Source organism: Varanus komodoensis, unplaced genomic scaffold (genome assembly GCF_004798865.1).
Source record: "Varanus komodoensis strain SLA01 unplaced genomic scaffold, ASM479886v1 scaffold20_3, whole genome shotgun sequence".
NCBI lineage: Eukaryota > Metazoa > Chordata > Lepidosauria > Squamata > Varanidae > Varanus > Varanus komodoensis.
This window is the reverse complement of record NW_025335588.1, coordinates 169,541-194,741: the sequence shown is the minus strand read 5'-3', so window position 1 is coordinate 194,741 and position 25,201 is coordinate 169,541. Positions and strand designations below refer to the sequence as shown.

The window sequence follows — 25,201 nt, the reverse complement described above, 5'->3', positions numbered from 1 at the left end:
ACTTTGTGTGAAGTAATTACAGCATGTAATGTGGGCAGAAAAATAGATTCCGTCCTTTCGCGGCAGCTGAGCGCCGTCTCCTGCATATTTATGGGGCTGGTGGGGCGAGGGGGTGGGGAGGGGGGGCGGATAATGGTATGGAAATATTAAGAGGCTTCTCTCAAGCTTCTTCGCTCCTGTGGCGGAGGAAGGAACGGCCACGCGGAATGCAAAGCGAGGCTTTTAACAGGTGCCAGAGAAAGCCGGCCAGCTCCCTGGGGTGCCCTTGGAGGGAAGGCGAAGAGCCCGGCCCGGAGTGCCCTGGCCCGGCCGGCAGGCCGTGGGGCGGAGGGGAGCAGGAGGGCGGGCGATTTTGCGGCCCCCTTTCCCCCTTCTGCCATTCAGCGTCCCGCACCCAGCACTGTCACCGCCAGCCAACGCTCTGCGTCACCATCCTTGGTGCCCTCTGTGAACGGCTCGGCCCAGAGGGAGGGAGGGGTCGGCTGGCAAGGTGGACTTCCCGGGGGGTCTCTCCGAGGGCCCCCTGGCCAGTGCCGCCCCCTGCCCTAGGACGGCAGCGATCCGAATGCTCCAGCAGCCCTTGTGCTCAGCAGGGGAATGCTTATGTGCGTTCCGCGGCCTCCCTGGACGGCGGGGAGGGTCCACCCGGGGACTGCCAAGCAGGAGGCCGGCTGCTGCCAGAGCTTGCCCAGGCGGGGATAAGACGCAGGGCAGCCTTCCGAGTCGGCCGGGGAGGCAGCGGGCCGGGCCTGAGCGTCCCCTTGGCGGTCCGGGGAAAACGTGGAGCTATTGGAGCCGTGGCAGAGAAATCTTTGTCTGGCAGGGCAGCCAGAGCGGCCGCCAAGCGGGTCGGCCTCCGGCTCCGTGCCGTGAAAAGCGGAGTCCGGACTGGTCTCCGGACGCGGCTCTTGCCGTTGGCGAGCTGGGCCTCGGCCGAGCCTCCTTGCACGGGCGCGTGCGACGGCCGCAAGAAGCCTCCCGCCTCCCCCCCACCCCTGCCCGCCCCCAGCTCCGGGGTCCGCACCTCGAGGCGCTTGACCTGCGTCCTCTCGAACTCCAGGCGCGTCTCCAGCTCGCGGATCTTGGCCTCCTGCCGGCTGACCAGCGACTTCTCCACCATGGACTGCTCCAGGAACTCCAACTGGCTCTGGGTGCCTTGCAGCTGCAGGGGCGGGGGAGGCGGGGGTCACTGGGGCTCCGGCCGGGCGGGGAGGCCGGGGGGCTGGGGGGGGGCCTACCTTCTCCTGCAGCTCCTGCTTCTCCTTGCCGGCCTCGTCCAGCTGCGCCTGGAGGTCGCTGATCTGGGCCAGGTCCCGGGAGGCCTGGGGGAACACGGCGGGGTCAGCCCGGGCCGGGGCCTCTGCTGCTGCAGCCACGGAGAGCGCGTGCGGCCGGGGGTCCTTCACGGGGTGGCCGGGCGAGGGGCACGGGGCTGGGGGCGCCCCAGCGGGGGGCTCACCTGCGCGACCGCGGCCTTGTGCTTCTTCAGGAGCTCGTTCATGTCCTCCTGGTCCTCCTCCAGGCGGCTCTGGATGTCGTTCTTCTCCCGCTGCAGCCGGCTGAGCTGCTCCTCCAGCTGGGGGGAGTGGGGAGGGCGGCAGCCCGTCAGCGGGGGCCTCGTTCCCCCCAGGCCCACGCGGTGCGGGCCCCAAGCTGTGCAGGGGAGCCAGGCGTCCTCAGAGGCCGCGTGGGAGCCAGCCGCAGGGCACGGGTGCGTCAGGCCTCACGGGAGGACGCACGGCACCGGGGGGGGCACTGTAGGGACGTGGGGGGCTTACCCCTCCCTTGGCCTTGGACAGGTCCTCGATCTGCAGGTGCAGGTCCTCGATCTCCACCTCCATGGACTTGCGCGCCTTGACGGCCGCGGCGCAGGTGAACTCCGACTCTTCCAGCTGCACGGAGAGCCCCGGTCAGGACCGTGCCTGCGCCCCGCAGCGGCGTGGGCCCCCCCACGAGCACGAGAGACCCGGGCCCATGCTCCGGGGGGCACCCGCCAGAGCCCGGGCCCGCGGCGACACCACCCGCCTCGTCCCACTGCACCGGCGCAGGGCCGCCCCCGAGCGAGGCGAGGCGCCGGCCAGCCGGCCACGCACCTGGTTCTTCAGCTGGGCGACCTCCCGCTTGCTGGGGGCGTTGTTCTTCAGGTGGTCCAGCATGACCTGCGCGTCGGCCAGGAGGGCCTTGGTCCGCTTCAGGTCCTTCCGCAGCCGCTTCTCCGCCTCGAAGTCCCGCTGGTTGACCTGCCGGGGGAGCGACCGGAAAGGTGAGGGGCCGGGACGGAGAGCCGCTTGCCGGGCCCTCCTGGGCCGTCTGGGGCACTGGAGGCGGGCGTGGGCCCTGGCCGGCGCGGGGCGGACTGCGACGGCTGCCCTTTCCTTCCGCCTGCGGCCCCCCAGCCAAGCACGGCTGCTCCCCCCCCCCCCCCCCAGCGCCGCACGGCCCTACCTGGTCGCTGACGGCCACCAGCTTCCCCTCCAGGTCCCGCTTCTCCCGCAGCACCTTCTGCCTCTCTTCGTACTCCTCCTCCAGCTGCAGCTCCATCTGCTTCAGCTGCCGCACACGAGGCAAGCAAAGGGCTCATTCCCACCCCCCTGCTGGGTGCCCCCTCCAGGGTCCCCCCCGGCAGGGCCGGGCCGGGCCAGGCCAGGCCGCAAAACGCACCCCCTCCTCGCACCTGCCCTTCTACCTTTCTGGGGCTCAGCACCTGGGTGGGAGGGGGGCCCTGCCTCTGGCCCAGCACGAGGGCTGGGCCGAAGGAGGGCGATTGCGGGGCGCAGACCCCCCCCCCCCATTAAGCAGCCTGGGGAGACTGGCCCCTTCCAGCTTGACTGGTGGAAGAAAGGAAGAAACGAGGCGAAGGGGAGAGGACGGACAGGAGGACGCTGCTGGCGTGTCTCTCCGGGCCCAGGAGCAGCTCTCTCCACCCCCCATGGCCGAGCAGGAAGGGAATTTCGGGGGAAAAGCCCCCTCGGCCTGGCCCAAGGCAGGCCCCTCGGCAGGAGGGTTTGCTCCTTCCCGGACGGGGCCGTGGGCACGGGGCACGTGCCCCCAGGCCCACGCTGGACTCCACTTGTGATCCAGCCTGCTGAGCCCCCCTGTTCTCTCAGGGATGCAGCTCAGCCCCCATCCTTGCTGCTCGCCAAAGGCTTGGGTTCAAAAGTCCCCCCTTCTAATGCATGCACAGCCGTGGGCCCACGGGGTCTTTTGGAACAGCAGAAGCGCTTTGGATGCAGGAGAGCCAGTCAAAACTGGCTTCCAAGCGCACAGAATGAACGGCGCGGGTGACTAATAGAGGCATTGTGCTCAGCCTGTCAACTGATTAGAGAACTTTTGAGTTGGATAATCATAGGCACTCCAACCGATTAATTAGTCTATTAAAGTTATATAAATTTGCTTTTCAGAGTTACTGAAGGAAGCACGAGATCTCTCTCTCACCGCCTGACAAACAGGCGCATCCCACCGTCTGTCAAAAAAATCCTTCCCACCTACGCCTTCCTAGCAACAGTAACACACCTGACGCAAAAGAGCCCCAGACACTGAACTGGTGTGCCTTGAGCTCAGAGAAAGTCGGCCCTGAATGAGCACTCCATGGTTAGCGATTCAAGATTTGGGCTTCTGCCCTGCCCTTCAGCCCCGGAGGGAACCTCGCGGTGGCAAAGCTGCTTTCTGCTGCTGGGACTCAGCTTCCTGTGTCCCTGGACTGCCCCCCAGTCGCGGGGAGGGGTTATCCCGTTCAGGGGAGCCTTCTAGCGCCCCAAGATTTCAACGCAAGCCGGGGGGGACTCATGCGTCGAAAGATCAATCCACAGTGGTGGGGAGGCAAGGGGAGCCTCGGCTCAACAGCAGGGCTGGGATCGTCTGCCCCTGTGGGACCCCCTCCTCTCGCGCTCCAGAAGGCGCTTGAGCGGCTGCAGGGCAGCCAGAAGGAGGCGAGGCCCCGTGGCGGAGCCCGAGCGTGTCCTGGTGAGGCTGCGGGTGGGGCAGCGGCGTGTGCTCAGGCAGGAAGGGAGTCAGGGAAGGAGGAATGCCGCCGGGCCACTCTGCCCTTCCGGTTGCCGGCTGGCTGCTCTGGGAGGCGGCCAGACACCCGATGGGCGAGCAGGAGGCCTGGTCATGGGTCCTTGCAGGGAGGGGGTGGGATCTCCTCCACAGCCCGGCCCCGAGGGGGGGCAGGCGGGGCTAGCCCCCCGGCCGCGGGGGCTCGTGCAGCCACGCCGCCCGTCCCCACCTGCGCCGTGGGGCGCCCCTCACCTTCTTCTGGCACGACTGCCGGATCTCCTCCACCTCCTCGTCGCGGCTCTCCACCTCCTTGGCGTGCGTCTGCCGCAGCCTCTCCATCTCCATCTCCAGCCGCAGCTTGGCCTGGGGGGAGAGGCCCCGGTGAGCCCCGAGACGGAGGGGCCGCCCCTTTGCTTCGCTCCGCTCCGCTCCGCTCCTCTTCCCTTCGCCCGGCTGCACCCAGAGGGGCAAAGGGGGCCGAGGGGAGGAAAGGGGCAGGGCCGGCTTGCCTGCTTCCCCCCGCCGAGCCCATGGCTCCGGCAGCGGACTCCCCCCAGCGGGCACACGCGGGCCGGCTCCGAGAGGCAGGCAGGCAGGCAGGCAGGCAGCGGGGGCATCTTCCTCGGCCACCTTCCTTCCCTCCGGCACGGACCAGCCAGCGGGATGCTGGCCAGGCCCGGCCGGCCCAGGGCCTCGTCCTCTTCGTGAGGAAGCCTGGCTCCCCGGCTGCCCTCCTCAGCGTCCATGTCTCCAAAGGAGGTCGGGTGGAGAAGGGGGAAGGGGGGCCCTGGGGTGGGAACCCCGGACAGGGGAGGCGGGCACAGCAGACTCCTCCAGCGCCAGCCCCTCCACGGGGCCCCCCAGGAAAGCCCATGCCGCTGCCCTGACGCGGCTGTGGCGCTCCCTCCCGGGTGCCCCTCTGCACATCGCACGAGCTTGAGTCCGGCTGTGGCACCCCCGAGATGCGGGGGGTTTCTGTGGCAGCCGCAGCCCCTTCGCCAGGACCCCCCAGGAGCCCGGCTGCGCCCGAGGGACGTGTTCCTTCGTCAGGGGAGGGATGCCCAACCCACCGGCAGCCCCACCAGGGGGCAGGGAGGAGGCGACGCTCTCCGGCCCACTGGGCCCGGCTCGCCACCACCCTGCCGGCCTGGGAGGTCCTGAGGCGCCCCACTGCCAAGAGCCACACGGGCCGGGAGGAGGCCCCGCTCGGCGCGACGGCTTCGGAACGGCAGGTACTCACCCGCCGCGCTGCCGCGGCCTCCACAGCCTCCATGGCCGGGCAGCTGCTCGGCACCCTGAGACGTGCGCAGCCGAGTCGCCGGCTGGGTCGCCCGCCCGAGCCTCCCCGCCGAGCCAGCGCCGCCTCCTCCGCGGGAGCCGAGTCACGGCGGGTGACGCGGGAGCCAGCCGGCAGGATGGGGCGGCCCACACCCCCGCGAGGGCGGCACGCCCGGAAAACCGGCAGAGCCGGTGCCGGCGGGAGAGGGCGAGCCGGCCGGCCGGGCCCTACCTGCTCCAGCATCTGAATGGTGCCGGCCTGCTCATCCAGCTCCTCCTCCTGGTCCTTGGCCTTGGCCTCCAGGTCCCGGAGCTGCTTCCGGACCTTGGCCAGGGAGGCCTCGTCCTTGGACTCCTGGGAGGAGAGGTCCTGCAGCTCGGCCTCCAGAGACTCGACCTTCTGCGTGAGCCCCGCGATGCTGGAGTCCTTCTCCTGGGCAGGGGGAGGAAGACGGGGGCTTGATGTCTGGCCGGCCAGAGAGGCCCGCGTGGGCGGCCGAGAGGCCGAGCGGGGACAGAGGGGACAGGGGGAGGCAGCTCGCTGCAGGGGATGCCGCCCGGGGGTGGGGGGCAGCAGGGCTTTCAGGGATGGGGCTCGGCGGGGGCCACCCACCTCGAGCTGCTGCTTCAGGCTGAACATCTCGGCGATGAGTGTGTCCTTCTCGCGGGCCAGCTTCTCGCGGGCCAGCTTCTCCCGCTGGGCCTCCTCGTGGGCTTGCGAGAGCTCGCTGTCGAACCTGCGCACGTCGGAGAGCGAGGGGCGTGCCCGCGTGAGACACGGCTGTGCCCCCCGAAGCCCCCGCGGCCACCGGGGCGTCCCGCTCTCCTGGATGCTTTGATTTCGGGGGAAGAATTCGGGCCCAAAGCAGCTCACACACCACCGCAAGGACCCCGGTGCAGTCAAATTTAAATCACACAACGCATTTGGCAAAGCGACCGTATCTTATCGGCACGGGTGGAGCAGGACCAATTTCGAAGTGAGCCTCTTGGGGGAGAGCATCGCACAGCCGAGGGCCAACACCCAGAAGGCCCTGTCCCCACACACTCGCCAGCGGCCCCTCCGATGCTGAAGGGGCACCCTAGAAACGCTTAACGGGGAGGCTGAAACAGGCAGAAACATCCGTGTCGCCATGAAGCCCGCGCAAGACAAGCGGGGAGGGGGAGAGGGAGGGGGAGGGTCCCGGTGCGGGGCAGCCGGCCTCCTCCTCTGCCGGAGGTCCGGACCTGCAGCTTTTCTGCAGGAAGGCGGCTGGGCCGGGCCGGCACAGGTGTCGCTTCGGCTTAGTGGCCGCCCCTTCCCAGCACGGGGCTTGGGGCACACAACACTGGGGCCCATGGTGCGTTCGGGGCTCCACAACGGATGCGGCGGCGGCGCCAGCGGCAGGCACGGGGGCCAGCAAGGTGCGGGGCTGCTTCCTCGCCGAGCTGGGGGTGCCGGGTGGGCCGCGGAGCAGTGGCCGAGGCGCCTCGCACTGGCCCCCCCGGGGGCTTCGTTCCCTGGACCCGGGGCCTCCTCGGCCAGCCAGCGCATGGGGCTGACCCACAGCCACGCTGCCCCGTTGCCCCTGGGCGATTCCTCTCCCTCCTCCTCTGCCCACGCAGGGCAGCTGGGCACCTCCCACCGCTCTGGCCCACCTCTCCTACAGCCCGGCAGATCAACCCGCGGTTCCGGATTCACACGGGGCAACAGTCCATGGTTTGAACAACCCGGTGTTCCGAGCCCAGCCACAAACCGCGCGAGCGGCCCCTGGAGCTTCCCCGGGGAGCCGGCGAGCCGCTCGTCCCACCAGGCCCAGCCTCAGGGCAGAAGCCTCGGTGGGGACCCTGGGGGGCTGCCCCACGTCTTCGCGGGCAGCCCAAGCCGCTCCGCCGGGAGAAGCCGGCGCACGCGCCCCCGTTTCTACCCTGCCTCGGCGGCGGCGCTCGCCCGCTTATTTAGTGACCCGTGTTAATCGTCCAGTCAACTAATCCCCATTCTTCTTGGCGCTGGGTAATAAATAGCAGCATTAACGCTGGCTCTGCTCCTCGGAAATTGAAATTAATTAGGTTGATTCTCTCGCTCGCCGGGTCTCCTTTCCCCCTCTCCTTTTGCCGTGCGATCATTACCATAATGAGATGAAAGCGCCTCCGTTGCTTAATAACGTTTTTTAAAAAGCGAGGAGAGCCTCGTAATGGAAAAGGAGACGGTGCGGCGGGCGGGGGGCGGGGGGGCACAGCCCCGGGCCCATTCCCTGCTAACGGCTCTCCAGACAACCTCCCGACGCTGTAATTGCCCGTCATTAGCGGGGGCTACCTGGGCTCGCGCGACCAAGGCACCCAGCGGGGTGGGAGGCAGCAGGCCGGGGGGGGGGGCCCCACATCCACGCACACAAAGTGTCTCCCACGCGGGGAGGGGCCGCCCTGCCGAGCAGGCCTGGCCGAGCTGGCGCCTCCCGGTGCGGAGGCCTCGGGTGCCCATGATCCCCCGGAGCTGGGACGCCCGCAGGGAGCTTCCTGCCACGGCCCCGCGTCTCCGGCGCATCTTTCCGGGGAAGCTCAGCATCCCCAGGGCCTGCCCCCTCTCGCCCGGCCTTGGACCCGGTGACCGGGCCGGGCCCCCGCTTCTTTCGGGGGGGGGCACTTCCGGGGGGCTCACCTGCGCTGCTTCTTCTCCAGCTCGTGGCTGCGCCCCTGCTGGCCCTCCAGGTGCAGCTTGGTGTCCTGCAGCTCGGCCGTCAGCCGCTGGCACTTCTTCTTGAGCGCCTGCACGGCCCGCTGGCTCTCCTCGGCGTCGGCCTGCAGGTCCCCCAGCTGCGGGGGGAGGCGGTCGTGGTCGGCGCGGGGCCCCGAGGCGGCCGGGGGGCCGAGGGGCCCCGAGCGTCGCCCCGCCAGGCGTGTGCGGGGCCGGCGGGGCCACCGGCGGGATGGGTGGCCCCGGGGCCATGATCTGCTTTCAGAGGAGCCCCGCAGGCCGGAATGTGCCCCGTGCAACCAAGTTAAGCCTCCGGGGGGACGGCGCGGCCCCCCAGAGTTTGGGGAAGGGGGTGGGTGGGCGGCGCAGAAGCCAGCAGCCCCGGGCAACGGCGGAGGGGGGGACGAGGCCGCCCCCCATTCCAGCCGCCCACTCGCGACTCGGAGGCAGCCGGGGTGGCAGTGGGACCCTCGGGGGTGGGGGCAGCTGAGGGGGCTGCTGGCGGGGGCCGCACGGGGGGCGCACTCACCCGCCTCTCCAGCTGCCGCTTGCCCTGCTGCTCCGCCTCCAGCTTGTCCTCGAACTCCTGCTGGACGCGCTTCTTGGCGAAGTCCACCTCGCGCACGGCCCGCTCGTACTTCAGCCGCCACTCGCCGCCTGGGGGTCGCGGAGGCAGGGGGGAGCTGGCGGGGCCCACGCCGACCCAGAGGCCCTTCCCCCCTTCCCGGGCCGGGGCCAAGCACTCTGCCACAACGCCTCTCCTCTGCATCGGGAACCCCTGCCCCATCCCCTAAACTTGCCTCTGCTGACCATGAGGACTAGAAACTTAGGGGAGCTTTCAGGGAACAAGAGCTGGAACGGCTAGGCAGCTGTGCACCGTTCACTGTGATGCCAAAAAATCTGGCATGCTCTTTTGGCAAGGCCGGGTCCACAGGCAGTGGGGGGAGGCAGCTGGATGGCCGCCAAGAGGGGAGCAGGAAACCCACCGGCGTCATCCTCGTCCATCTCGCCGTTGAGCTCGGCGGCCCGGATGAGGCGGGCTTCCATCACCTCCATCTCCATCGAGTCCATCTGCTTCTTGAGGGCGTCATACTTGGCCTGAGAGGAGAAGGGGGTCACTTCAGCACCAGCTGCGGCACCGGCCCTGCGCCCACTAGGCCACGCTGCCCCAGAGGGCAGGATCCGGCTGCACTGTGCCTGGAGGCCGCAGGGCGGCAGGTGGGCTCCCCACGCTTGCGCTGGCCAGTCGGGCCTCCGTGCCGGCTGGGGGGCCGGGCCGGGGCCCCCCGGCTGAGCCCCTGACCTGCAGGTCCTTCATCTCCTTCTCCGCCCGCAGCCGCTCCGCCGTCTCGGCGTCCAGGAGCTGCGAGGCCGATTCCCCCGTGTTCCGCTCGTCCGTCAGCTCCGAGGTCAGCTCCGCGATCTGGGGAGAGCGAGCGGCGGGGTTGGCAGGCGGGGGGCCGAGGAAGCCCCCCGGGAGCCCCCGGCGAGAGAGGTGGCGGCGGCCTCCCCCCTGGGGCCACGGAGAGCCGCTCCGCCCCTGAACCCGAGGGCCGGGGGTCCCGCCCCGAGCCCAGCGGAGGGGCTGCCGGCCAGAGTGACGCCCCGCGCCCCGGCTGCCCCCGCCCGCCACCCGCCCCACGCCGGGGGGGCCGCAGAGCCCCCGGGCCGCACCTTGCTCTCCAGGCGGTCGCCGCTCAGCCGCAGCTCGTTGCGCTCCTTCTCCACCTTCTCGAGGCGGCTCTTGAGCTGCTGGATTTCCTCCTGCGGGGGGGCACAGTGTGGGCGGGGGTCACCGCCTGGCCGCCCCGGCCCCCCGGCCCGGCCCCCCGCCCTCCCTCGCGGGGTCGTACGCACGTCCTTGCCCCGGATCTGGTCCTCGGTGAGCTGGACTTCGATCAGCGGCCGGACGGTGGTGAAGAGCTTCCACCAGGGCCAGTCCTTGACGCCCTTGTTCTTCTTGATGTTCTTCTGCACGCAGCGGATGGCCAGGTCCTGGATCTGGGGGGCAGAGGGGGCTTGGAGGCCGGGCGGCACACCTGGGCCCCCTCGCTCCCAGCCCCGGGGGTCCGCCGGCGGCTGGCCCCCTCGCCCCTCCGAGGGCCGCGTCCTCCACCCGCTCTCTTCCCCCCGGGGCTGCTTCCGAGCCGGGAAGCCGAGCCCCGGGGTGGAGTGCAGCCCCTCCTCTTAAATTAGACATCATTTTGTCGGTTTTATTATTTGCTGCCCGTGGAAACGCGCCCCCCCCCGCCCGGCCGTAAAGCCTAATCGTCCGGCAAACGCGGCCCCGCTCTGCTCGGACGCCGGGGTTTATGCGCTCGGCAGTAAACCCAGCAGCTGACACAGCTCTTTGAGCCCGGCTGGGTCGCCCCCCCCGTCCGGCTCGGCCCCGCGAGCTCCGCGAGGGGAGGGGGCCGGAGGGAGGGGCGAGGCGGCGCCGCTGCAGCCGCATGGGGCTGCCCGACCCCCGGCGGATGGGGCAGGCGCTCGCCAAGAGGGCCGGGGGCGTGCAGGACGCCTCGGCCGCTCCGGAAGGGGGAGGGAGGGCCCTGCGGCTGCGCGCCCGAGCCCGGCTGGCCTGGGGGGGCGGACCTGCTTTCCCAGGCACCTCCCGGAAGGCCGGGTGCCCCATGGCAGGTATGGGGCAGGCCTGTGTGGAGGGAGCCTCGAGGGGGGGCTGCAGCCCAGCCCGGGGAAGCCCCCCTGGGACATGGCAAAGGGACGCAGCTCCCCGAGGGCACCCGGACTTGGCCGGGAAAGAGACTGTGAGGACACGGGAGGAGGGCGGTGGCCGGCCAGGGGATGATGGGAGAGGCGGCCCGGTCCGGCACGTCTGAAGGGGGCCAGGCGGGGGGACAGCCGCCCTCGGCAAGGCGCTGAGGGAAGCGGCGCTTCAGCCCCACAACTCCCCACCAGCGGCTCCCCCAAGAGCCCCACGGAACTGCACGGGGGGGGGCGCATGCCAGTCCTCCGGAGCCCGGTGGCTGCCCCCAAGCGCCCTGGCCCCACATCCCCGCATGCCGGCCCCCGAGAAGCCCCCCGGCTGCCTGGCGGACAGGAGGGGGGATCCATGGGGCAGCTGCCTGGGGGCGCTACGTGTGCGAGGAGAGAGCCCCCGCCTCCCACCCCCCACCGAGCGTCCGTACCTGCCGGAGGGGCCGAGAGCCGCCGCCCCACACCAGGGACCCGTGGCGCTCCGTGCAAAGCCGGCGATTCTGGGCCTCGGCCCAGGGCTCGCGGGAGGCTGCCCATTTTAGGCGAGGCGCGAGAGCAGCCGGGGGGGGCGGGCAGGGGAGGCGTGTGCGTGGGGAGGGGGTGCCGCTCGGGCCGCCCTCCCCCCCAGGCCCCCGGGCGACCCACCTTTCTCTTCTTGAACTGCTGCCGCGCGAGGAAGCCCCGGCAGGCGGCCTGGAAGAGGGCGATGTTCCGGCTCGTCTGCTTGTCCCGCTGCTCCTCCAGCTTGGCCAGGGTCCCTGCCCGGAAAAACACCTTCGGGGGGAGTGGGGGGGGAGCAGAGGAGTCACCAGAGGCGCCCCGGATCCGTGCTCCAGGGGAGGGCGGCTGGACGGGGCGCAGGAGGCAGCGGCACACCCCGAAAGCGCGGCTGCAGGCGCCGGGGAAGCCGGACTGCCAGGCGGCCCTGTGTGCGACGCACGGCCCTTTCTGGGGCGGCTGAGGCCGGCAAATGCCCACGCACCCCGCTGAGCCCCTGGAGAGCGCCCCCGCCCCGGCCCCGGCCCCCCGAGGGGCAGGCTGCTCCCCCCCAGGAAAGGGGCATTGGGAAGGCGGGCGGCAGCAAGCAGGGCCCCCCCCCCCGCAGAGGACGGGGCTGCCTTCCTGCGTGGGACAGACACGGGCTTCCCCCGGCGAGGGAAGGGTCTGCCGGACCAGCCCCAGAGGCCTCAGGGCTAGCGAGGGGCCTGGGAGCGGACGTTCGGGGCCAGCCTGTCGCGTGGTTCTGGACAGCCCGCAAATGTGGGGCCTGCACCCACCCGGACCCACTGAGCGCGGCATCAGGGAGGCCCCAACCAGGTGCGAAGAAGGTGGGCCCCGCCAGGGGGGCCGGGAGGGTCCCAGGGCCGCGAGGGACCGGCTCTGAACGGGGCACCCCCAAAGCACCAGCACAATGGGGGCTCAGCGGCTTCCGCAGAGGAGAACCTGCTGCCCGGAGCCGGCCGCGAGGCTCCGCCAGGCCGATTTCACGCCGGAGCATCGCAGAGCCGCGAGCTGGCGGGGGGGCGGGGAGCGTGCCCACGCCGCTCGGCCGGCTTGCCCTCCGCCCACTCCGAGTCCACGGGCTCCCCGAGCGTGCAGGATCGCTCTGGCAACCCGTCTGCACCTCCAGCCCCTCCCGCCCAGGGGCTCGCTCGCCCGGCCTGCCACGTGCTCAACCCTTTCCAGAGCCTCCCCCTGCAGAGGCAGTCTACCTGTCTCCAACTAGCAGAGGCCAGAGACGGGCGACTGCTACCCCGCACTCCCAACTCGCGAGCTTCCCCCAAGGCTGCCGACTCGGGCGCCGGGGAAGGACCGAACGCCAGGCCGGATGGCCCGACCCAGCAGGAGAATTCTGCGCTTAGCCGAGCAACACGGCAGAGCAAAGAGCAGCGCTGGGCAGCCGAGGCGCCTCCTGGAGCGCGTGGCCGCACACACGGCGCAAGCGTTGAACCGCAGGCGAGCCCAGAGCCCTGGGAGGAGGTCCGGCCTCCGCTGCGCTCCCCTCCCGCCCGGCTCCCGCTGCCCTCCCACGGGGAAGGGGCGCCATCCGCAGCCCCCAGCCGGGCACGGGCGGCTCTTACCCGGCTGACGCCCATGAGGCAGGTGCTCTTCTCCAGCTCCAGCGATTCCAGGAGCTCCTCCACGGCCTGGAGGAGGGGAGGCGGGCGTCAGGGGCGGGCGCTGCCGGCGCGGCACGGGCCACCCCGGCCCAACGCTGCCTGCCCGAGTGGCTGGGCACAGCCCCCGCCCCCCAGGGCCGCCCCCGTGGCCGCCCCCGCTTCCCGCCCCATCCAGGGGGCACGTGCCGGGGGCCACGCACCCGCCTCTCGTCCGTGACGATGTAGTTGCGCCCGTGCTTCTTGGTCAGGTGAGGCGCCAGCACGTCGAAGCGGCGCCGGAACTCCGCGAAGACCATGTGGTCCGGGTAGCCTGCGGGCGGCACCGAGAGGAAGGGGGTTTACGGAGCCAGGGGGACGGGGGGGAGGCCGGGGGCTGCCCAGCCGGCTGCCGGGGGGCAGATGGGGCAGCCGCGGCACACGGTCTTGGCCCCAGACTGGATTCCCTTTGCGGCCGGATTCCCTGCACGGCGGGCAGTGGGGAGGCTGGCCTGCCCGGGCCCTGCGCCGCACGGGATTCTGGGAAATTCCCCAGGGGGCAAGAGACGGAAGGTCGCGGCTGCCGCTGCCTCAGGGCGACCGCTGCGGGTGCGCTGCTCGCTCCCGAATTTGTACCCGGGCTGCACCCGCACGCAATGGGTTTGCCGCTTGAGGCAGGATTTGCGGGAGGGGTGGGGTGGGGTGGGGTGGGGGGTGACCTGCAGGCCAGAAATGGTGGATGGGGAGAGGGAGGCGGCGGCCAGGTGGAAAGCAGCCAGGAAAATCTAACGCAGTGTCTCCTGAAACAGAGGGGCAGTGGCACCCCTTTCCTGACTGCGCCCCCTTTCTCCTGGCATGTGGCCCCCGAAACGGAGCGTGGCCCTTGGCGGAAGGATGCGCCACGGCCCCGACGCTGGCAGCCCTCGCTCCCGGCCGTTTTGCCCTGCACCTCTATTAGAAGCCATACGCCACCCCTCCCGCCGCCAGTCAGAAGGTTTTAATCCATTCCCCTAACTGATTAATTGATCAAACATTGCAGCGCTACTAATAACAAATCGACAGAGCCGTCTCTCGCTCGCAAGAGGACAGCCGGGACCGCTCCGGCAGGACGCTGAACGTGGGCCTTGCACAGGCGGTGCCACCGCCGGCCGGCGTCGGGACTCGGAGAGCCATGCGCGCCCCCCCGGCCACAGGGCCCCCGTTCCCCCAGGTTCAAAGGAAGCGGTGCTGGACACTTAAGAGGCGTAAACGCACGGCTCAGGCCCACGGCCCTCCACCAGCCGGCCCTCCCGAGACACGCCGGCGGCCCGCCAGCTCGGGGCTTCGCACAAGCTCCAAATATGGCCAAGGGAGGGAGGGCACAGGAGAATTCCTGGCACACGCGGGGAGCTCGGCCGGCCCCCCAGACCGGGCCGGGCGTCACTGCCGACGGGGAGCCAAAGAGCGGCTGCCCGGCGGCCCGGCGAGGCAGCTTTTCTGCACAGCAATGCCATTTTTGGTTGTGCCGTTCGCGCCGTCTGAGTCAGGCGCCGGTTGGCAAGATTGCTGGAGGAGGTGCCCCCCGACGCCCCCACAGCCTCTGCACGGGTGTCTCTAGGCGCGTGGCTGCATCCAGCCGGAGCTGAGCTCGCGCGATTCTGGAGCCATCTGGGTTTCCGGAGACAGAACCAGGCGGAAGCCCCTTGCCTGTGCCGCCCCGGGGGCCCCTCCAGCTCTCCGCGGACTCCTTGTACCTCTGCGGGAGGGAGAGAGGGAGGGCAGGAGGCCCCAAAGGAAGATGGTTTGGGTTGTGGCGGTCTGCCAGGCGTTGGGAAGAGGCGTCCCCGGGGACCTGGCCGCCCCGGGTGGCCCTCCCTGAGCCAAGAGCTCCGCGTGCCCAGCCTTCCTCCCTTCCGAGGAGGAGCCGGCCTTCCCGCGCCAGGCCGGCAATTGTGTACGGATTGCAATTAAATTTATGGGCAAAGAGAGCAGTGTTGATCCTTCAGGTCTTAATTAATCATCAGCGTGATCGATCCGGCTCCTGAATCCCCCTCCTCCCCCACTGGGAAATTGATCCCGGGTCCCGCGCGACGCATCGATCTTGCTCCAGAGCACTAACAGCCTGGTTTTGAAATAATAAACACCAGTTCCACCGTGTGTCTTTCCGAAGGATGAGCCGGGGAGGGGGGGCTCCCTGGGGGCAGGGGGGCAGCGGAATGCCAATGCAGGCTGCAAGGGGGATTGCGGAGGAAGCCGGCAGGCGGGGGAGAAACCCCACGCAGAACGGAGGGGCTGAGGGGTGCCCTGGAGGGGCTGAGGGGTGCCCCGGTCGGCACCCGGCCACTCCCCAGGCGGAGGGCGCCAAGGAGCGTGCCTGTGCGCCAGCCCGGCCGCCGCTCTCCAAGCCCTGGCTTGCCCCGGGCGGGGGCCTCGCTCGTCCCAAGCGAGCGAGCGGGAAGCCAAGCCCCCCGGAGCTTCCCGGGGAGCTGATCCTAGCAGCACGTGGAAGCACAGACCCATCTCTCTCTCCCTCGCACGCACGCAGACTCACCTTGGCGGTAGACCCGCAGGGCGTCGAGCAGGCGGGAGCCGCGGATCTGGGCCCTCAGCAGGGGCACGTCCAGCTGCATGAGCCCGGCCTCCGAGTGCTCCCCGTGCAGGTCCAGCTCGCTGCAGCTCACCCGCCGGGCGCACGGCCCCCGGGAGTCGGCGCCCCCGCCGTCCGCCTTGGGCAGGAAGCAGAGCACGAAGTGCAGCCGCGACTTCCGCAGGGTGTCCACCAGCGCGTCCTGGGGGGAGCGAGGCGGCTGAAGGGCCGGGGGGGCGGGAGGGCGGGAGGGGGGTCCTCGGCCCGGCCACCCTCCGCATGGGGCCGCTCCACGCACCCCCCGGGGACTCACCGCCTGCAGCTTGATCTGGATGCAGAGCGACTTCTTCTTGACGGCCGCCACGCCGGTGGTGAAGGTCTTGCGCATGCTGGTGGCCCGGCGCAGGGCCAGCTGCGAGCCCCCCTCCAGGCCGGCCACGGAGCCCGAGAGCACCGTGGCGGTCCCGGCGCGGCCCACGAAGAGGCTGCTGATCATTTTCCTGCGGCGGCACGCAGTGGGCTCAGCCGGCTCCCCCCCAGGGGGACGCCCGGCCGGACGCCGAGGAGTGCGCGCCCCCCAACCCCCGGGGACGCGGAGGGCAGGGCGCCCCGGTCACTGGAGCGGGCCGGGGCGAGCGCCGCCGGGGCCCCGCAGGGCGAGGGCCGGGGCCGCCCGCCAGGGACACTCACTTCTGCGACTCCTGCAGCAGGGCCAGCGCGCCCTGCGAGGCCGGGTTCTGCCGGACGTGGCTCGGCCAGCCCGTGGCGTCGTACTCCACCCAGTTGGTGCCGCAGCTGTGGCCCAGGAAGAAGTGGCGGGGCTTGCTGCTCCGCAGCAGCGGGGCCTGGCCTGCGGGGGAGAACGGGATGCCAGGGGGGGCCGGCCAGGCGCCCGCTGCCCTTCCCCACGGGCCTGGGGAGCCGCCCAAAGCAGGGACGCCCACCGGCCCCTCCGGCGTCCCGGGGGCGGAGAGGAAGGGTGGCCACGGGGCCGCCGGCTGCCCTCGCGGGGCTCCCACGCCCCCGTCTGGGGCGGCCACGGGGGGGACAGGCGCGGCCCCGTTCCCCAGGGGGTACCTTTCTTGTCCCCGTCCTGCGGCCCGTAGTAGGCGAACAGCCTCTCCAGGAGGGTGTCCTCGTTGCCCCCCGGCTGCAGGGACTCCTCCTCCAGCAGCCACAGCAGCCCGCGGGCCTCGTCGGTCCGGGTGAGGGAGCGGACCTGCGGGGAGGCACCCCGGGGCCCGTCAATGCCGCCAGAAGCCGGGGCCCGGGGCTGGGGGGAGGGCGGGAGAGGCGGGGTACAGCCTGGATCGGGCCCCAAAGGGCCACAGACCCAGCGGACCCCCCTCCTCACGGCCCGCCTGCCCCCCACCCCAGGAGAGCCGCGTCTGCTCACAAAAAATGACATTTGCCCAGAAGGATCAATACTTAATACCAGAGACAGGAGAAACACAGATCGTCTAGTAAAATGCCCCCGCACGCGACGTTCACTCGGTACAAATTCAATCTGCAGGCTTAAGCGGCAAAATTACTCCCTGCAACGCAGCACGGAGTGGCTGGGGGGGGGGGCGGCCGCCCACGGCACACGCCGCACGCCACGCGCCGGTCCTCTGTGGGGCTGGTGCCATGGCCCCCGGTCGCGGAAACCTGGGGGGGACGGGGACTTCTCCCAGGCCCACGTCTCCAAAAATCCGACCAAAGATGGAAACCGCTCCCTCCCTGAGCGGGGGGATCCCCCTCCCCCCACCTTCGGGGGCCAGGCGAGCCACGAATCCGGCTCCCCGCCCTCGGACGGACCCCCTGCCTCTCCTGGCTTGCTGCCTGCCACGAACCGTGGCACCGGCATGGCTTTCCAGACACCGTTCCCATTTCCGAATCGCTGTGGCCCCCCCCCCCCCCGGGCCCCGATCCCGAGGAGAGTCAAAGCGGGCCCCAGGACCTCCCAGAGCCCCGCCAGGCCGCCTCGTTCCCCTCCTCCTTGCCCACACCAGCCGCCTCTGGTATTTTAAAAACCTGCCATTTTTGCAAAAAAGGGGAGACCGCTTCGAGCGGGCACTAGGAGGGGTCCAGTGCTCCGGGGGGGGCTCCGGGGGGGGCATTTTGCGGCCGTGCCACCCTTCCCGCCTCACTGAATTTTCAAGGATGGGGAAGAGCTGGAAAAAGCCGGGAGGCGCTGAGACGCGGAAGCTGCAATCTCAGCGCGAGGACGCGAGGCTTTTGGGAAACATTTCCACAACGTCCACGGGAAACGATCGTCGGGTTTGAAAATTGACCGGGGCGCGTGCGGCGTTAATTCGGGGCTCGTATCGCGCCGTCGGCTTGCCGCTTCCAGGGAATGCTGCGGGAAGGGCACAGAGCCGCTCCTTCCGTGTTTTTCCTCTCCGGAAAAACGTCAATTAAGCAGGGCGAGATGGAGCCGCCGCGGATGGTTGGAGCGGCGCGTCTTGGGGGAGAAAGAGACGTGCCCGGCGAGGGGGAGTCTCCGAATTCTTCAACTGAAGCGGGAAGGGGCTCCCGCGGCACCCGAAAGTTTTTCCAGAGCCGGCCCGGCAAGGGGAAAGCCGGCCCTCCCCGGCCGAGAGAAGCGGCGCTCCTGTCTCTTCAGCCTGCGCCACCGGCCGACCCACAACTCCCGCGGCCCCCCAGCCCCCGTGGCTCCGTGGCCCAGCCGATTTGGGGGAAGAAGCTACGGAGGCGCAGGCCAGCCGCCTCCAACCCGGCACTTTCCAGACTTCTTGGGCTGCGCCTCCCAGCATGCCCCAGCCCAGCAGTCCTGGCGCATCCGGAGGGCGCCAGGTTGGGGAGGGCTGGGGAAGTGGCTGGCTGAGGCACGGGCTGCCCCAGGCAGAGGCCAGGTCTAGCCTTCCGCTGGCCGGGGAAGCGCCCAGCGCCACAGGAGCCCATCCGGCGCGGTTCCCAGGCCCGCCTGCGCGTCTGGGCCAGGTTGGGGGCAGCCAAAAGGGCCTGGGAGTGAGGGGGCGGTGGGGCCGGGGCCGGGACCCCGTCCTCCCCCTCGCGCTCAGGCCTGCCTCCGGCTCGCCAGGCAGATCAGAGCGGGGCCCTAACTCGCCCTGGCAGCCCCCTCCCCACCTGGAGCCGGTGCTCTCTCCTCCTCGTTAGCACCGGCTAATTGGAAGCGTCAACGCTCTGCCGAGGTGCCTTCCCGGCAGTGAGTGGGTCCGCTCCCTCAGCCCAGAAGGCGCCGGCAGCAGCTTCCCCGGCACGGCACCCGTCCACCTGCGTGCCCCCGCGCAGGGGGCAGGCCGGGGACGCGTGCCGCTCGTAAGACCCCCAGCCCCCGGAGGGCCCCGCTGCAGATGCTCCAAGAGCAGCACCTTGACCTGTCCAGGGCACCGGGGGAGCCCGGGGGGCCGCCGGGTCGCCTGGGGCACCAAAGAAGCCAGGCCGTGGCTTCTGGGGGGCTCTGGGGAGCAGGGCGGGGGAGCCGCCCAGGTCCCGAATCAGGGGACGTCCCCGGCAGGGCACGGGCCGGCCTGCCCCGGGGCAGCCTCACGGGGGCCGTGGCCGCCACGCCCTGCTCCCCAGAGCCCCCAGCCCGTGACTTCCCCTGGCGCCGCGCAGCCGGCGGAGGCCACCTGTCCCATGAGAACGCGCAGAGAGCCCGGGCGAGGGGGGCTCCCCGGCACCACGGCCAAAGCGCCCTCGCCCCACACCATGCCGCCCGCCCCACACGCTGCGGTCCCAGGCTCCATCGCCACATGCTCGGGCGCCCCCGGCCAAGGAGCTCGCAGCCCCGCGCCCCCCGCTCCTGGCGGTGACGTGCCGGCCCCCAGGGGCCAGCGGCCTGGGGGGCGCGAGGAGGGAGCGGCGGAGGGCGGCGCCCCCCCGGAAAGCCCTGCATGCAGCTTACCAGAGCCTGCTGGGACGCTTGGTCTACTGTGGCTACTGAGCCCGAGTGGCCGGGCTCAAGGGCCTCTAGAGAAAGCGCTATGTTTTCCTAGAGAGGACGGACAGAGGAGGACGGATTAGTGGCTACAGAGTCCAGTTAAAGGCACCCAGAGGCAGAGAGAGACGGACGGACAGATGGACGGGCAGACAGAGGAGTGGGGGGAGAGGCGAGCCAGGAAAGGTGGTGAGTGCATTAGTCGGGGGGGATCTGCGGGGGTCACTCCCGTGCAGCAGGGGCTTCCCTGGGTTGGCCCCACCGCCCGGTCCCAAGCGCTCCTGGACGACGGGCCGCAAAGGGGCCGCCGGGCGGCAGGACGGGGCTCGCCCCCCGCCGTCCGTGCACAGGGGGGCAAAATGGAATTGCTTGGTGGGAGGGGGAGGGCGGCCCAGGCCTGCCCCGCAGGATGGGGGGCTGCACACGTCCGAGCGCTTGGAATGGCCGAGAGCAGCTGGGAGACGAGGCCCCGTGGAGCCCGCTCTGCTGCCCAGCACTCTGGGCTGGACTCCGGTGCCAAATAGGTGCCCAGAGGGGACTCGGGGACGGGGGTGCCCCTCTGTCAGGGCAGGGCCCTTCCTAGAGGGAGGTAAGGCACAGAGGGCCACGCCAGTGCAGCCAGGCCCCGGATGGGGGCTCCATCGCCTCTGGGGCGGTCCGAGGGGAACGGGAGAGAAACCGAGGCAGCTGTCCGCCCGGGTGCCGAGAGGTTCAGGCGCTTGGACGTGTCCCGGTTTCCCCGCCGTTCCCGCAGATTTGGGAAGACCAAAGAGGGAGGCCCAGGACAGTGGCAGGCGGAAGCCGGGCGGCCGTCTGGGGCAAAGACCAACCACGCCGCCCCTCTGCGGATGTGCCGGACTGTGGCACCCATCATCCCCGGCGGGCACGCCGACAGGGAATGCCGGGAGCTGCAGTCCGACGTGTCCCACAGGCTGACAGGCTGGGCAAGGCAGACCCAGAGCGGCTCGACCCGGCCCGACTTCAGCAGCAGAGGAGGAGGAGGAGGAGGAAGGGGAGGTCCCACGGAAGCCCCCGCGCCCGGATCAGAAACTATGGATGAGGGTTAAGGGGGGCCCCTCGGGCCAGGTGCCTAATTCTACGGGGGCTCGATTAGGAGGCGGAGCGGAAGGAGGGTTAGCGGGGCAGGAGGGGGACCCTAACGGCCCCTTGGGGCTGGCCCTTCCTGGCCCTGCAAGGGGGACCCCCGCCACCTTCGGGCCCCGCCGCGCCCCCTGGGCCGGCCCTACCTCCTTGTAGCGCTCCAGCTCGCGCACGAAGCTGTGCTCGTGGAAGAGCGTCTGCAGCCGCTCCTGCGCGTAGTTGTGGCACAGCTCCTCGAAGGTGGCGCCGCGGCTCCGGCCGGCCAGCTCGGGGTTCTGGAAGCCCGGCGTGTCCACAACCATCATGGAGCAGAGCGAGCGCTGGCTGGACTTGAGCGCCCTGGCGGGGGGGCAGCGGTCAGTCGGGGCCGCCCCGGCCCCCCCCCGGCCAGGAACACCCGCGTGGAAACGGGGGTGCGGGAGGCGAGTGGGGACCTCTCGCGGGGGGAGAGCGCCCCTGGCCGTGCGCGCTCGGCCGGGAGGGCTGGCTGTGCCGGCGGGGCTTGCCAAGCCCCCCGGCCGCGGCAGGGAGGGGAGGGGGCTTCCCGGCCGGGGGAGGAAGACGCCCCGGCCCGGCCGTACCTGTTGAGCAGCGAGATGAGCAGCGTGAAGAGCTCCGAGTACAAGCCCGAGGCGAAGGCCTCCAGGCACTCCAGGGCGGACGTCTTTGGGCCTGGGGACAGAGGAGCGCGCCGAGCGGTGAAGGCCCGGGAAGAGCCCGGCACCTGGAGCGTGGCCGGGGCGGGGGGCCCGGGGCTGAGGGGCACCGGGGCTCGGCATCCCGGGGCGGGGGGCACGCACCTGAGCCGTCAGGCAGCGCGGCTTCCTCGGGGCCCTGGCGGAAGGAGGTGGACCGCTGCAGGGCCCCCTTGGCCTGGTGCCGGAAGATGGCCGTGGAGAGCTCTTCCAGGGAGCAGCCCAGCAGGTAGGCGGCCTTCTGGGCCCACTCGTGGCGCGCGAACTGCCTCCTCCCGGCTGCAATCGAGAGACGGGGTCAGGGCCGGGGGGGGGGGCTTCCCTGGCCAGCCCAGCACCCCCCACACACACAGAGGAACCCCCGGAGGAGGGCGGCCCCCGGAGTCTCCGCAGGAGAGCCGCAGAGGGAGGGCGGCTCCCGTAGGCGGGGGGCTGCGCTGTATCAGAGCTGCCCCAGGACCCGGCGCCCGGCCCCATTGTTCTGCCTGCGGCGCGCCATGAGTGTGCGGAGGGAGGGGGCCGGGGAGGGCCGGCAAAACGAGAATGCACTTAGGGATTTGAGGAGGGCGCTTTGGGGTCGGCCGCTGAACGCCTCGTGCCAGGCGCTCCGTGGCGGGGGGGAAGCCGCAGGGAAGTGTCCCTCGCTCTGCCTCGCCGGCAGGAGGCTGGGGAACAGGGGGGTGAGGGCCGGGGACCCCCCGTGGGGGGCACCCCCCCGCAGCACCGCCCGGGGATCCTCTCCGCATGAGAAGACGGCGTCTCGCTCCTCCCAGGAGGGCCAGGAAACGTGGCTGGCAGGGAGCCCGGAGCCTGCCCGAATCCCGCAGCCAGGGTGGCCCATCCTGGCTAACTGCCCCCGGGCCTGACTGAAGCCAGGCAGGTGCCAAAGCTCCTATTGAGATCGACCCCTTCCTCCGAACCATGAGGAGTGGAACCTTGGCTTATTTCCAGGGCAAGGCTGCCACTCTGCAGCACAGCCCGGCTCTTTCTGCAGGGAGTCTCCAGTCCGCCGGGGAGGGCTCCCCCCGTGGCCTACAGCCCTCTTCCTTTCATCTCTGCCAGGGAGACGGGGCAAGAACCGGCCCACCGGCCTGCAGAGGCCATTTCCCGAGGCCAAGGAGGGGCCTGGGGAGCAGGGAAGCCCACCGAAGGGCCAAGGACTGCAAGCTGCCCAGGGCCGATCCCTCCCCGGGCCTTCAAGAGCCGCGAGACCGGGAGGCACCTGGCAAGGAGCGGCCTCGGTCGGGGGGCTGAGCCCCAGCCTGGCGTGCAAAGCGCCCCCCCCCCATTCAATTCGGAAGCCTGGCCCAGGCGTTCTCCTGCAGTCCTTCCGCCCACACAGGGCTGCCAGCCCGGCCGGCCCAGTGGCGTGGGGGCCCTGGGTGGGCCGCTGGGCAGCCCTGCTTGAGGACCCGCTCCCCGCGGACCACGTCACACGTGGGGGGGCGCAGGAGCCCCTCAGAGAAGCGGGGCTGAAGGCAGGGCCCACACGCCCCCGCCAGAGCGGGCCTCGGGCCCCGAAACCAGCCCGATGCAGCAGGGCGTGGCGGGCAGCGAGGTGGAGGGGGTGCGTGGGGCTGGGGGGGACAGGCAGGGGGGAGACAGACAGGGGGTCCGCTGGGGAACCAAGTGGGGAAGAGCTTTACCTTCGTCGGCGTCTGCGGGAACAAAGACAGCAGCATGCAGCATGCAAACACAGAAAGAGGGTGTTAGACGCCCCCCCGCGTGCGACGTGTGGGCGCTCCGTTTGGCGCCAGGCGCAGATCCGGGGGGCTGCTGGGGGCCCCGCCAGCCAGCCTGCCTCGTCTCCGTGTCCGTGTCCGGCCCAGGGACAATTCACACACTCGGGCCCCCGCAGGCACACGTGGAATATTAGACTGTGCGCACATGCGTGTTAGCAAGCGGCTGCGACCCGCCCCCACTGCCCAGGCAGGACTCCAGCGCCCCTGCGCCCCGTCCCCTCAGACAGCAGCCGCCCCGAGCTGCGCCCGGTGGCTGGGCTGCCCTCTCCTGGCCGCTGTGGGTGGAAACAGACGCCCTGCTTCTGGTTTAGAGCAGCTTTTCCCTTTGGGGTCAAGAGCGGGGGGCAGGGGGAAGCCCAAGGCTCTGCCCTCAGACTACAATTCGAGTGGCACAGACAGACCCCCCACCCCCAAAATGCCCCCCGTGCTCTTGGTGCAGTCGTCCGCTTTAAAAGCGAACGGAAGCAGGATGCAAGCACCAGTGGAATAAAGGTGCCCACAAGCTGGACAAGAAGCGGGCGTGAAGCTACTTGCCCCCCTTTATCAGGGCCGCTCTGGCAGCCAAGGGAGAGGGGGACACTCGGCTCACAGGCCAGCTCTGTCCGGCCCCTTCCCCCTCACTCGGCTCCCTCCACCCAGACCAGCCTCTGCAGGAACTTAGTGAACGTTAAGAACCGAGCCCGGAGCACGCTTGCTTTCCTCTTCCCGCCCCACAGTCCTTTCCTCTACACGCGACCCCATTTCGGGCACTGGCTCTTAACACTGCAAGCCTGACCGTTTTGCTCACTCCTGAGCCACATGGCGACCCTTTCCGACCACAGCGAGGGGTGCAAATGCTTGAATTAAATGAGTAAGGCGAGCCCGGCTGCGCCTGGCGCACCCCGCAGAGCGATTCCCGCCGCCTGGCTTCTTACCTTTGGTGGCCCCCGCAGCTCCCAAGTGATAGATGGCCCCCAGGACGAGCCAGAAGGCCTTCTGCTCCTCGCCGGAGATGCCCATGACCTTCATGGCCGCCTGGAGCTTGCTGAACTGCTGCGCCGCCTTCTGCTTCTCCTCCGGCTGCAGCCCGGGCAGAGAAAAGCCGGGGGGGGGGGGTCAGGGGCCCGCTCCAAAGCCCCGGGCACCGCGCGATGCCCCCCACCAGCCTTCTGCCTACCCCAGCCAGGTGCGCTGCCAGTCAGAGGAATCCTTGGGAACGGGGAGCCCCCTGCCTCCCCCCGGGGCCTTTCCCTTCGGCTGCCCCATGGGGGGGGGCCACAAGTCCCGGGGGGGCTCTGGGGCGGCCGCCTCCGTGCGCACCACCCTCGCCGAGGCCGGCCGGGGCCAAGACACGTGGGCGCCGCGGGCGTTACCTTGGACAGGGGCACGATCCCGAAGACGTGGTTCTCGGCCAGGTGGCTGAAGTGCAGCTCCGTCCTGCGAAGCGGAGGAGGCGGCTGAGGGCGGATCGGGTCCAACGCGGCCCGCCTCACCCTCCCCGCGGGGCCAGGCCCTGGCGGAGCAAGCCCGCTTTGCACCCTGGTCGACGGCCCGCCGGCCCAGGCAGGCAGGCAGGCAGGTGGGGGGGCCGTTCCTAGGTGGGGACGCGCCCTCCACACCTCTGGGCCTAGAGCCGGGCCACACAGCCCAGCTCGGGGCACAGCCCCGAAACTGGATTCGGCCTGGGAAGCCCTCCCGGGAAGGTCCACCCAGCGCCCTGCAAGAGGCCAGCCTCCGACCCCCCGCGGAGGCCGCTGCTCAGCTGTGCGCTCCCATCAGCCCCAACACCTTCGTGGAGCCGGGACCAGGGCATCCTGCAGGCTGTCTGGTGCTGGAGGCCATCAGGGGGCAGCAGGCGGCCCTCTGCCAGGGATGCTGGGCTGCGGAGTCCCGCACGGGGCAGGGTCTTGGACCCGACGGCCTTACGGCCCCCGTGGGACGCCACCTCGCATCCGTTCCAGGAGAGGCCTCCTTCGGCCCGGGCCGGACCCCATCTGAGGAACGCCAGGCCGGGCCCCTCGGCACACGCGGTCCGGCCACCCTCGCCCACCCGCCTTCCCGCGGGGTGCCGGGCTGCGCCCCCCAGGGGCCCGGCCGGCTGGGCCCCTCGTCTTACCGGAGGGCGTTGTCCGGACAGGCCAGCAGGTAGAAGAAGACGTTGAACGTGGCCTCGCCGGCGGGGCGCTTGGCCACACGCAGCTTCTCCAGCAGCATGGTCTGCGGGGCGCCGGAGGAAGGGAGAAGGGAGGGCTTAGGGCAGGGCCTGGGGGTCTCCCACCGGCCTCACGGACCCCCCAGGGCTGCCCAGCGGAGCAGTGGGGCGGGCCCTGGCACAGCCCTCCCCCTTGAGGGGCCGGGAGAGGCAATGCGGATGTACAGAGCGGCCCCAGGGAGGGTCAGCCAAGAGCCCGGCGGGACCCCAGGATGGCCGCTGCTGCCCCGGGGGGGGGGGGGA

General features: G+C 70.8%; 1 protein-coding gene across 6 annotated transcripts in view; it reads right to left on the bottom strand.

Moving 5' to 3' along the window:
- MYO18A (myosin XVIIIA) overlaps positions 1-25,201 on the bottom strand; it is a 65,772-nt gene that overhangs the window by 14,880 nt on the left and 25,691 nt on the right. For 5 of the 6 annotated variants that reach the window (XM_044430589.1, XM_044430595.1, XM_044430590.1 and 2 more), the window contains 30 exons: positions 24,863-24,963; positions 24,120-24,183; positions 23,682-23,826; positions 22,672-22,683; positions 21,131-21,304; positions 20,912-21,002; positions 20,477-20,669; positions 19,197-19,283; positions 16,403-16,544; positions 16,016-16,175; positions 15,639-15,825; positions 15,290-15,527; positions 12,984-13,093; positions 12,745-12,810; positions 11,309-11,437; positions 9,806-9,949; positions 9,623-9,712; positions 9,252-9,371; positions 8,935-9,046; positions 8,478-8,605; positions 7,913-8,067; positions 5,891-6,014; positions 5,510-5,710; positions 4,252-4,362; positions 2,446-2,550; positions 2,094-2,240; positions 1,779-1,892; positions 1,460-1,576; positions 1,239-1,322; positions 1,025-1,162 (listed from right to left, as the gene is read on the bottom strand). In XM_044430589.1, the coding sequence (XP_044286524.1) occupies positions 1,025-1,162; positions 1,239-1,322; positions 1,460-1,576; positions 1,779-1,892; positions 2,094-2,240; positions 2,446-2,550; positions 4,252-4,362; positions 5,510-5,710; positions 5,891-6,014; positions 7,913-8,067; positions 8,478-8,605; positions 8,935-9,046; positions 9,252-9,371; positions 9,623-9,712; positions 9,806-9,949; positions 11,309-11,437; positions 12,745-12,810; positions 12,984-13,093; positions 15,290-15,527; positions 15,639-15,825; positions 16,016-16,175; positions 16,403-16,544; positions 19,197-19,283; positions 20,477-20,669; positions 20,912-21,002; positions 21,131-21,304; positions 22,672-22,683; positions 23,682-23,826; positions 24,120-24,183; positions 24,863-24,963 (3,789 nt within the window). The remainder of the gene's footprint in view (positions 1-1,024; positions 1,163-1,238; positions 1,323-1,459; positions 1,577-1,778; positions 1,893-2,093; positions 2,241-2,445; positions 2,551-4,251; positions 4,363-5,509; positions 5,711-5,890; positions 6,015-7,912; positions 8,068-8,477; positions 8,606-8,934; positions 9,047-9,251; positions 9,372-9,622; positions 9,713-9,805; positions 9,950-11,308; positions 11,438-12,744; positions 12,811-12,983; positions 13,094-15,289; positions 15,528-15,638; positions 15,826-16,015; positions 16,176-16,402; positions 16,545-19,196; positions 19,284-20,476; positions 20,670-20,911; positions 21,003-21,130; positions 21,305-22,671; positions 22,684-23,681; positions 23,827-24,119; positions 24,184-24,862; positions 24,964-25,201) is intronic. The other variant, XM_044430591.1, reaches the window with a different exon arrangement.